The sequence below is a fragment of the Salvia splendens genome, chromosome 21, assembly GCF_004379255.2.
Source record: "Salvia splendens isolate huo1 chromosome 21, SspV2, whole genome shotgun sequence".
NCBI classification, from domain to species: Eukaryota; Viridiplantae; Streptophyta; class Magnoliopsida; order Lamiales; family Lamiaceae; genus Salvia; species Salvia splendens.
This window is the reverse complement of record NC_056052.1, coordinates 21,207,957-21,220,734: the sequence shown is the minus strand read 5'-3', so window position 1 is coordinate 21,220,734 and position 12,778 is coordinate 21,207,957. Positions and strand designations below refer to the sequence as shown.

The 12,778-nt window shown below is 35.3% G+C and overlaps 1 protein-coding gene across 2 annotated transcripts; it reads right to left on the bottom strand.

Annotated features, from left to right (window-relative positions):
• Positions 1-1,911: 1,911 nt before the first annotated feature.
• LOC121783402 (ethylene-responsive transcription factor 1B-like) lies at positions 1,912-5,223 on the bottom strand. 2 transcript variants are annotated; one of them, XM_042181457.1, is made up of 2 exons: positions 4,983-5,223; positions 1,912-3,615 (listed from the first exon to the last, which is right to left on the bottom strand). In XM_042181457.1, exon 2 carries the CDS (start codon positions 3,578-3,580, stop codon positions 3,170-3,172), a length of 411 nt encoding a protein of 136 aa, XP_042037391.1. In that variant the 5' UTR covers positions 3,581-3,615; positions 4,983-5,223; the 3' UTR covers positions 1,912-3,169. The 2 variants fall into 2 exon arrangements, with proteins under 2 accessions (XP_042037391.1, XP_042037389.1); XM_042181455.1 differs by lacking the exon at positions 4,983-5,223 and having other exon boundaries at positions 1,912-4,973.
• Between the last annotated feature and the right edge of the window lie 7,555 nt (positions 5,224-12,778).

Here is a 12,778-nt window from a genome sequence, read left to right as displayed (position 1 = left end):
CAGCTTGACATCTGGATTGAGAAATAAATGTAAGGAAATGTTTTTGTTCGAAGATGGGTTTTCAATTATTTAAAAGTAGAGGAAATTAATTATAATATCTAAATGAGTGATTTACACAAATGAAAAAATGGATTTGTTTAGAGGGTATTTTGAGGTGAAAATTGCATCAGATATAAAAAATGTGATTTATAGGTACCAAAAATAATATAAAATAAAGATCAGGTACGATTTATGTGCGAAAGTGAGAAATCATGTACCATTTATGTAGTTCACTCTATCTATCTGTCGGCGCAACAGTAAAAATTACAATTGCCTAATTTAATAGTAACAGTTTTTCATTAAAAGAGGCATTTCCATTGCAATCCGGAACTTGATAAATTCATCTTGAAAATGTTGCAATTTCGGTCCATCGTTCTGAAACTAAAATTTCAGTGTGTACTGATCTTATACATTAACTTATACTAACATAACAAACCCATGTCAAATATGGATATGTATAAGAATTTTGGGGATAAAGATGAGGCAAATTGCCATAGGTTTTTATCATGGGTTTTTTAATATTTTAGGGTACTATATAGGTGTTTCATGACGAGTCTCAAGTTTCTTTTCAGCTCAACATAAATCTGAAATATTTGTAATGTAAATTATGACATTTGGGGCAAATAATGATTATTTTTTAAATATGGTGAGAATCTTCGAAGTTAGTATCGTATGAAAGTTCATATCATTCAAAGATTGTAGATTGCAGAATCAATAGCATTTGAATATTTATAAATTTTTGTTTCTTGTTAAGGGTGTCCACAATGGGGGAGCCGCTACCCGCGGCTCGGCGCGCGGCCCCCCATTGCAAAGGCCGAGAGCCGGGGCGGAGAGGCGAGAAGCGTGGCTGAGCCACGGCCGCGGCCTTCACGCGGCTGAGCCGTGTGAGCCGCGGCCCTCCCATTGCAAGCGCCGCGAATCGCGGCTGGGCAGCGGAATATAAATTTTTTTTATTATTTCGAAATTTTTTTATAAATATACACTCTCATTTCCATTTTTTCACTTCATTCTACACTTCAAATCCCTTCATTTTACACTCTCAAACACTACAAAAAATGCAAGGTGGAGATGGTAATTCCCCGGGGTATGGAGACTCGGGATACGGCAACTTCCCCAATCAGACGTGGAGTCCGCACTCGCCCCAATTCCGGGTCCAGCCATCCCAGCAGAGGAACTTGGTTCGCCAACCATCGGGGTTCGGGGACTACCGACCGAATATGGACGCGATCAACAACTCATCCCAGCAATTCCAATCCTCCCAATTCCAATACTCCCCGTCTCCTCTGTCTGAAGAAGGTGAAGAAGATGTGCCGGATTCCGATGACGCCACCGAGTAGGAAGCGGTGGCGTTTTTTTCTTTTTATTATTATGTTGTGTTTTTAAAATATTTTCGTTGTAGAATTTTCCCCTATTAATAGTACGACGAAAATTTGTCTCTACTTCTCTCTTTATTAAATTATTTTTATTATCCAAATTATTAATCTACTAAAATTTAATAACATTAAATTAAATTAAAAAATAACATTAAAAAAAAGCAAAAAAAAAATTAACATTTTAGAGGGCCACATTTGGTGGCCCTTTGAATTTGCATTGACTTTTTTACACTTGCCATTACAAAGGCCACATGGGAGCCACAATTGGTGGCCGGGCCACAAATGGTGGCCTTTGAAGGCCACCATTGTGGACACTCTAAGGCTGAAACCTTAACTATTTTTGTAAGTAATTTTGAACTTTAACTTTATTGTCTATAATTTATGATTTAGCCCTAATACAAATTCAAATTCTAATTCAAATTCAATATGTTGTTGTATCGATTTTAATTCTAATTTTTTTTACATATATCAAGTACAGTAGTTCTAAGTTCAAAAAAAGTGGTCCAGTAAATTTTCATAGAAAAAGAGGTTGAATGATTTCAATATGTGCACCATATAATTTTGGAAATGCATACAAAAGAAAGATAAAACAGCTTGTGATTTACATGAAATGATAAGTTCTTGATGTACTAAAATTGACATAGCTTGGTATTATTGAAACTGAACAAGAAAATTAGAACTGAGCTTTATGCTGGTAATTAGAAGATTAAAAATGAGGGAGAGAACTGAGCTTTGTTCTCTTGCTTTTTGTGCGTCCATGTGTGGCAATATATAGCCAATCGAAGGATACGAGCCATGATCAAGACTAGCTAGTCGTCAAGGCTATGGTGGTTAGAGCAACCGAAAGATCAAAATTCGTGACAGTGAAAACAATTCAAAGGCCTGTACTACAACACATAACTTTAGTACAGTACATTATTTCTCTTAACCAGAAATTGATTTTGAGAAAATGAATATATAAGTACAATTATTCGCATGAGACGTATATCCAGTTAGAACTTAACATTACAGTACATTATTCTCTCTTAACAAGACTAGCTAGTCGTCAAGGCTATGGTGGATAATGAGACGTATATCCAGTTAGAACTTAACATATTTCATAGATGTTATTCATACTAACAAGGTGCGTCTCCTTTTCTAACGTCTATATAATAAGAACTGTTAGGAAAATCATATTTAGCCAAATCCAAACAGAATTGAACTTAAATAACAAAGATAATACTATTCCATCTAATATACTACTAAGCAGTATTTATGAGACGAGATTAATTCTGATCAATCGACTGAGTTTATATGTGGAATATGTATAGTCAACATCAGCAAAACTTTATATATTGATTGAGAATAGATCTTCAAAATCTTCAACACCAAATTGAGTTTCTGAGCTCCTACAGCCACAGTAGCATTTCACATGATTTCCTTTAGTGGTTATATATTATTCAAGCCATATATGCTTAATCTCCTACCTAAATAAGGTTTTTCTCCCAAAAGCAAAATTAAAAAGGGACAAGCAAATGCAATTAAATAAATTTGAGGCTAAATGAAACTTGTATCAAATTCGAATTGAACTTTCATTCAACTCCAACTCATATTTGAATTGATAAACTAGGAGATTATTCAATAGAGATCAAGGGTTTAATAGAACCCAAAATCAAGAACAACACAAGGGCAGCAGCACAGAAAATATTCCCCAAAAAAAAAACAGATAGAGGTAAAAGGATCAAGATTTACTTACAAGACCTAAATAGTGTTTATGTTCAATCAGTAGTTGAATTCTCAGACAAGAGCTGATCCAATAAATCAGATCCCAAGTCATGAAGAATCACAACATCCTCTTCTCCAACACGCTTCTTACTCGAACTAGTTTGTTTCGCCGTTGCTGCGTTCATCAGCTTGTGAGACTCCTTCAGGGCTTTTGCAGGAGACGAGCCCTCCTCGCAGCGATACTTGATCTTCTCAAGAGATTCTGTCACTCTCTCTACGGAAAAGTTGAGTGGAACCGAGGCGCCTCTCGTCGCAAATGCAGCTTGATCATAAGCTAGAGCAGCCTCTTCTGCAGTATTGAATGTTCCCAACCAAACTCTCTCGCCATGCCTTGTCGAATCCCTAATTTCCGCGGCGTATTTCCCCCACGGCCTCTTTCTTACTCCAATGTATCTCTTCTCCATTTTTGAGCCATCTCCCTTTTCGTGGTTGGCAGATGCTGTAGAGAAGTCAAATGACATGAGACCTTGATCTTCTCCTTCTTCTTCTTCTTTAAGTTTTGGGTGGGGAATATATGAATAGTAGCACAGACTAATAACAATGGTGGGTGAAGAAAAAAGAGGGGTTTGAAGCCTTGAATTTATGAGATTAATTTTTTAGAGATTGGGAAGCTAGATTCTAGGACAGCTTATACCCTTCTGGCATTATCCTAAAACTTTGACAATTACTTCCTCTGTCTTTTCTGTCATGTTATAGTAGTTAAAAAAAAGTGAGGGTTTTTCAAAACGGTAAAATAGGAACAAGTGAGCTAACCCTAAAAATCAGAATAATGTGTAGAGATTTACCAGTTAACCGTTTTTTTATGATGCTTTGTGATTTCGGAAAGTTTAAACTTTTTAAATCAAATTTAGCAGCTAATTTAACAATATAAAGTATAGTAGTACTTTGATGATTTTTTAAAATAATTAAACTTTCCATTTCCAAATTGAATAAACCATGGACATTATTCGTGAGTGTGTAGAATGGTCCCACAAGTATCAAATTATTCATTAATTGTGTGAAAGAGATTCGTAATTTTAGCTTTTTTGAAAATTATGATTAATGATGAAACTTTATGAGTGGTAGTAAAATTTATACGGAATTGAATATTTTGTGGTCACAATATTTCTTCCTTTTTCAATACCATTCACTGAATTATAATGGAGGTATTAATTTTCCGCATAGAGTTGCTTTTATATATAACTGTTGACGCTTTGTGGTGATGCTCACTCCCTGTCTTCTTCTGCCCGCCGATACAATCTGATTGAGTGAGCAGTCGTTTTCTTATTTATCATTTATCACCATTAAACAAACATAATTCTTTGAATAATTAAAAAAATATAGTACTATTAAAGGTTTAAGTTTGCTGGTTAAGGTTTGTGTTCAAATTATACGGCAACGACAAATTAAAGGTTTAATTGTCTTTTTCACTATATGTTTAATAATGCAAGGTTTTGGTCTCCAATATATGTTGGTTTAAAGAAGACGAGTTTAATTAGTCACTTTAAATAAGATCCAATTTGTTCGACATAGAGATTGGATAATTTAAGATGATATGTAAAATAACACTCCTTTCCTCATTTGGATCACTCATATATGTATGTTAAGAGTTCTAGTGTTCCACCACAATTTCACAAATTCAATTACAAAAAAGAAGCGAATATAAAATGAATGAAGAAAATCATTTAACAGAGGGAAAACAGAAATTGAAACATAGGATATCCGTTCAACTAATACTTATAAACAAGTACTTTTCCTGCGTATAAAAATGGTTCTTAAATCAAAGAGGCCTTAGCCAATAAAGAAGTATGATTAAGGTGTACTTACATTCATGAGAAACAATCTTGAAAAGTTTCTATCCCATCATTTGTAGTGTGTATATATATGGTCCTTGTTTCTCTTGGGGCTTCTTCATCATTTGTAGCACATGAGATTAATCTTGACATCTGAATGAATTTGAAATGTTTTCGAGGAAACTAAGGAAAGAAATGTCCAAAATTTGAGCTCAAAAATCCAACAGACAGAAGAGAGTGTATGATTGCATTTTGTATGAGAGATGATAACAACATTTCAGGTTATCAACGTATATATAATACTATTGTTAATTGCAAATCCTGACCTATATATAATAATTTTGAATTTCAGTACTTTCACTGTGGATTTTGTCCTCTTCCGTCGGCGGATCACATTTCCATAAAGAAAATCAGGGTTGCATTTTCTGGGATTCTCCCTTTTTGTTATTTAATAGTATACCATTTTCGTGTTCTCTTCGATTACCATACACAAATATTTCTTTATAACATATACACAACACGTACGGACATATGCAGAATGAATTAGGCAAGACTTTTATGAGAAATCATTTCAGCAACTTATCGAAGATCCTATAGGTAGTCAAGGATATAATTTCTTGAATCATCCAAGAGAGTTATATTTAGCCATAAGTACATAAATAGTTTTGTTTTATGTAGGTGTTGATAACTTGATATAGGCTCCATCCAGATAGAGCCACAACCATTGTATTTAATCGAGCAACACATATCAATACCCGAGATTATAAAATTAAATACAAACGAAATTTAACGTAACAGAAATTAATCTCTCTGTCGTTTGGACACATACCATGGCCACCACATTTAATTTAATTATGGTGTTCAACATGTATAAATTGATGCACAAATCTATACTTTTCTTTGATATAAAGTACTCACTCCGTCCCATAGTAGATGGCATAGTTGAAGAATGACACGGGATTTTAGGAGATGTTGTTTTGTGTGTTAAATGGAGAGAGTAAATAGTATATTTATATTAATGTGAGAGAGAACTTTTTTCAAAAAAGGAAATGTGGCATCTTTTGTGGGACAAATTAAAAAGAAAAGTGTGACATCTACTATAGACGGAGGGAGTATTATAGATTTCTTACGGTTTAAATTGACCCAATATCTTCATTTCTTGGCTGTCATGTACTCAGAATCATGTGTTTAGTAAACCAAAATTTACACAAGCACAAATGAAGAGAGAGAAATTGAATCAGCGATTAACTATAAGTTAGGGCTGGCAAATCGTGCGGATTGGGTCGTTATCGGGTCAACCTGATAATGACCCAACCCAATAAGGTCTAACCTGAACCCGACCTGTTAAGGAAACTGTAAATCCAAACACGAACCCGACCTGCTACCTTCAAATCCGAACACGACCCGCACCCGACACGAACCCGTTATCGACACGATATAATATGGATTGACACGACACGATAACAACCCGGACCTGATATTACACGATTAAAACCTAATATTATACGATTAAATCTTGATTTTTAACCTAATTTACACAATTAAAATTCATTTTATACTATTTAAACCTAATTTATAAGAAATTAAAAAATTAAAGTAATATAGATTTTTTTAAATAATAATAAAAATAATAATATTATTTCTTAATGGGTTACCCGTATCCGACCCGCATCCGAACCGAACCCAACCCAAAATTATCGGGTTCTTAATGGGTCAACCCGATAAGGACACGGATCTAATAAGACTTGACCCCAACCCAATAATTTCGTGCGGATTCGTGTCGGATTATCGTGTCGTGTCGAAAATTGCCAGCCCTACTATAAGTTACTTAATGGAATATGTGACTGAATATAGCTTTGGACACGAGTGTGGGAATCATCCCTTTAATTTTCGGATCAAGTTTGAATTATTTTCAAGATCAATTAATGTTTAAATAAAAATTTTTAAATCAAAATATGATATAAATAAAAATTTATACAATATTCCTAGATATATATTTGTTCAGCTCGATTCCTAAACAAAATGAGATTGTTTATTTTCGTAGTGGAAGTGTATATATATAGTCACGTACGTATGTTGTTTATTGCATCCTAGTAAAATATAGAATAAACTCGTTTAATGTCTTAAGATATTTTAAGTCAATAAAAGATAGATAAGTTTTGTTCTGAATCCATCACCTATATTTGAAAAAAAGTCTTCATTCTTGATGTTCTACCTTAAATTAAAAGACGCAAGAAAGACAAGAGGTTAAGGACACTGGCGGATGTAGGTGAAAGGATATGGGCTAGATTAGATTAATATGGATTAAATAATTATAGTTGGGCTACAATTATAATTAGTCCATAAGCCAAACAATCATGAAACCCTAATGACTCTTTGTCTATATATATGGTTATTTATTTTCCATTGTGGGTGATGAGAAATAGCGTAACATTAGAGAGAAAATACGTAAAGCTCTGTAGAGAGAATTCCTAGCTTTCTTCTACGGAGCAATTGTACCGGGATAGTTCCTGCATCGGATTGGATTGCACGTGGACCTCGATAGTAGTGGATTCAACTTGCAGGATTCAATCGAAGAAGAACAACACAACAAGTAAGATTTAGTTCCGTTGTGTGTTACGTGCTCAACTTGCAATATGATTATGAATCTAGATCTGTTATTCTTGTCTGCAATTTCCGCTGCGCTCATTAGATAAATACAAGAATTCCTAACAGTGGTATCAGAGCCCGGTGCTTGATTCATAATTAATTTTATTTCCTAATTAATTTGTGGATGAATTTGGAAATCAAAACTCTGATTTGATTCATTTAATTGATCTGTGAAAATTATTCAATTTTGAATGAATATGTATCTAGTTAGTTTCGAACTGACGATATAATATATTAATTAGATTAATAGATTGTGATTCTAAAAGTAAGGTGAAGATTAGATGCGCATTATATCTCGTGAATGAATAAGAGAATTGGATAAACCCATAATCCAAATTAATAATAATAATATATTTATTATTATGAGTATCAAGTAATCTACTGCAACATCGTTACTTTTAAATAATGATATTCCACAACAATGTTGTTGCTGTGACTATTCATCGACTGTTCGAGCTGCGATTTCGGCGACTTTGCAGTAGCTGCTGAAGCTGGGGGAGAGCGATTGTGCCGTGGTCCTCGGCTTTGAGCCCATGGCGGCAGCGGTTGTCGCGGGGATCCTCGGCTTTGCGCCCATGGCGGCGGTGAGTGGCGATGGGCTGCAGAGTTGGTGGAATAAATACGGCGTGAAGGCAGCACCACAGAGGGGCGTCTGTTCTTTTTCGAGAACCCTAGCGGGTTTTGAAGATCCGGGTCGGATCCGAATTGTGGTTTTGTTCACTGTAAATCACATTATTAATTTAGAATTAATAATATTAATCAAGCCAATAAATTATTTACTATCATTATTTTGAATAATAATAGTAAATTAATTTTAATATTGTTTTAGAATTAATATTAAATATTTGTTTATATTAGTTTGGAATTGATATAAATTAGATGATGAATTAATTAATTGGATTAATGAGCTAGAATTTGTTAATATTATTATTTTTAAAATAATAAATAATATATGTGCTTGATGATGATTTGGAATTATTACTTGATTTATAAATTTATTAATTTAGAATTAATATAGATTGGATTAGTTTCGTTAATTAGATTAACAAATTGGGACATAGTTATCATCTGGAAATGATATATACTCCACAACACAATATTAATTTGGAATTAATATTAAATATGTATAATTATATTAATTTAGAATTAATATAATTAAATCCACATTTAATTAGAGAATAAAATTTGATTTTATTCGTTGAGCATTATTTGATATCTTATGTGATAAGCATGCTATTTGATTTTATGCTTATTTATTTTAACTATAGTAGTTAGAGACCGTTTTATTGTCTGGGTAGGCGGCGCCCAGTATGTGTAGTCTGTGTTATACTATGTCTGGGTAGGCGGCGCCCAGTATTTGTAGTCCGTGTTATACTATGTCTGGGTAAGCGGCGCCCAGTAATTGTTTAAGATTTTAATATTAGATATTAAATTGACAATTAGTATCACAAAATTATTCCCCACAAAATATAAGTCTCGTTTTGAAACAAACGCGTCGTCCATCACAATTGTTTGATGCTCTTAGCCTTTTCGACCACGAGTTTTACGCCCTCGCGTTTACTCTAAATCTACAAGGTTTAGGCTCATTCATAGATGCATGGTTGACATCGTGTGATGGGGTTGACTTGCTTAAATTATTTTGAGTAGCCCTCGCAACCAGAATAATTTATGGACGTATATTAATTAGATTAATAAACCAAGAATTGTAAAATTGTTGTTACAATTGGCTTGGAGGCCTACCTGGTGATATTATTGTAGTCATCAGCCCTCGCAGAGGCTGCAATAATATAGACTTGGATCTTGGACCACTAAAATTTATATTAGATATAAATTCGTATTTTATGTTTGGGGGACATAATATATGTTAAAATTAGTGGGAGCTAATCAATACATTAAACCCTTGTTTGATTAGTGATGCGATTGTGATCTTTGTATGCTTTTCTAATTTGTTTTTCGTTTTATTTTCTGTTCAGATAATATGTCAAACTTATCTTATGAGTGTATGATGGAAACAAACAAATTGACTAGGTCAAATTTCACGGAGTGGCAGAGAGACTGCCCAAAACTCAAGGCACAAGGTACAATGAGTGGGAGTTCAGCTATGTTTGTCATTGAGATAAATATGTCTATGAATAACTCACAATCCTGGGTATTGGATACCCGCTTGTGGTTCACACATTTGTAATAATGTGCAAGGTTTAATTGACAGCAGGAAAGTGAGGCCTGGGGAAGTAGACCTACGTGTTGGAAATGGAGCAAGGGTTGCTGCCGAACGCGTAGGAACTTATAGATTAGATCTTCCCTCAGGACATAGACTAGATTTACATAATTATTATTTTGTTCCAGTTATTTCAAAGAATATTATTTCCATTCCGATGTTTGACATCGAAGGTTTTTCCTTCCATTTTGCAAACAGCAGATGCTCGTTTTCTAATAATGGATTGTTTTATGGAAATGCCTCTTTAGAGAATGGATTGTATATGCTTGAATGCAAACGAGATATTCTCAATGTGCAAAATAAAAGACTTAAACTAAGTAATACGAATAATGCAACCTATCTTTGGCATTGCAGACTTGGTCATATTAATGAGAAAAGAATAGCAAGATTGAGAAAGTTAGACTATCTCACTTCATTTGATTTTGAATCATATGGTGCTTGTGAATTCTGTCTCAAAGGAAAGATGACTAATAAGCCACTTTCTGGGAAAGGGGTGCGTGCTAATGGTGTGCTGGAGTTGATCCACACAGATGTGTGTGGACCGTTTCCAACTCAAGCAAAAGGTGGTTATTCGTACTTCATTACTTTCACTGATGATTTGACAAGGTATGGATATGTGTATCTTATGAAACACAAATCTGAGGCCTTTGAGAAATTTAAAGAGTTTAAGTGTGAAGTTGAGAAACAACTTGGGAAAAGTATCAAGACTCTCCGATCAGATCGAGGAGGGGAATACTTGAGCCGGGAATTTCTTGATTACTTGAAATCACATGGAATTCAGTCAGACTGGACACCTCCTGGTACACCACAAATGAATGGAGTATCTGAAAGGAGAAACCGAACATTATTAGATATGGTTCGATCCATGATGAGTTTAGCTAGTCTTCCTTTATTCCTGTGGGGTCATGCCTTACTAACGGCTATTTACATTCTAAATAGGGTTCCTTCTAAATCAGTCGAGAAAACACCATATGAGTTATGGTGTGGCAAGAAAGCAAGTCTTAACCATATCCGGACCTGGGGTTGTCCAGCTTTTGTTAAGAAAATGATGACTGATAAATTGGAAACCAAAAGTGAGAAATGTTATTTTGTGGGATATCCTAAAGAAACTAAAGGGTACGATTTCTACTGTCCTGAAAATCACAAGGTGATAACATCAAGGAATGTGACGTTCCTTGAAGACAATTATGTCTGCAAGGAACAAGGTCAAAATACAGTAGATCTTGAAGAAATTCAAGAACCACAAGTTAACAATGAGGATGAAGTATTATCCACTGGATTGGACAATAACTTAGTGGGAGTTTTTGATGATCTATTGGGAGGGGAAATTACTCTTAGAGAGGACCTTAGAGAGACTCTCGAAGGACCACCTCAAAACAATGAGATGCATCAAAGACAAGATGATACAATAGTTGCATCACCTCTACCTCAAGAAGAACATAGTGATATTCCTGAACCTTCTCACATACAGAATGAACAGCCTGAACCAGAGCAAAACCAACTCAATAGGCCTAGAAGGATTCGTCGTGCACCTGAGAGACTGAATCTAATGGTTGAGAACCAAGATGATGAAGTTGATTTAGATGATGATGAGCCTAAGACCTATACCGAGGCGGTGTCAGACACCGATCGAGAGAAGTGGCTTGAAGCCTTGATATCTGAAATGGACTCGATGTACTTCAACTTAGTCTGGGAACTAGTTGACTTGCCAGATGGGGTTTACCCCATAGGTTGCAAATGGATCTTCAAAAAGAAGAGAGATGCAGATGGCAAAGTACAAACCTACAAGGCTAGGTTAGTGGCAAAGGGTTATAGTCAGCGTGAAGGCATTGACTATGATGAAACCTTTTCGCCAGTTGCTAAGATCAAGTCCATTAGGATATTACTTGCAATTGCTGCATACTACAATTTCGACATTTGGCAAATGGATGTCAAAACCGCATTTCTCAATGGAGAATTAGAAGGCGATGTCTATATGACACAGCCAGAAGGTTTTGTATCGAAAGAAAGGCCAAATGCAGTGTGCAAGCTAAAGAAGTCCATCTATGGACTTAAGCAAGCTTCGAGGAGTTGGAATATTTGTTTTGACAGAACAATCAAATCGTTTGGTTTTGTCAGAAGCAAAGAGGACCCATGTGTTTATAGTAAACGCGAGAATGGAAACGTTGTCTTCCTCATCATATATGTTGATGACATCTTGATTATGGGAAGCGATCGTTCCATGATGCAATCCGTGAAAGAATGGTTGTCTAGTTCCTTTATGATGAAGGATCTGGGTGATGCTTCCTACATCCTTGGAATTAAGATCTATCAAGATAGACCAAATAGGATGTTAGGATTATCACAATCCACTTACATAGACAAGTTGCTAAGACGCTTCTCAATGGAGAATTCTAAGAAAGGTTTTCTTCCTATGGGACATGGCATTGTATTGTCAAAGAAGGATTGTCCTTCTAATGATAAAGAAAGAGACAACATGAAAAGGATCCCGTATGCTTCGGCTATAGGATCTATTATGTATGCCATGATTTCTACTAGGCCAGATGTGGCCTATGCGCTTAGCATGACAGACAGATTTCAGCAAAATCCCGGTGAGGAACATTGGAAAACTGTTAAGACTATTCTTAAGTACCTTAGAAGGACTAAAGAATATTTCTTAGTCTATGGTGGACAACCAGAGTTATCAGTTACTGGGTACACTGATGCTAGTTTCCAAACAGACCATGACGACTATAAGTCTCAGTCTGGATATGTTTTTGTCCTCAATGGTGGAGCAGTGAGTTGGAATAGTTCCAAACAAGGTACAACTGCCGATTCCTCCACCGAAGCCGAGTATATTGCTGCATCTGAAGCTGCCAAAGAAGCTGTTGCTTTGTTAGAGTTCGTTAAAGAACTGGGTGTCATTCCGAGTGCCAATAGTGCAATACCTTTGTATTGTGACAACACTGGTGCTGTTGCGCAAG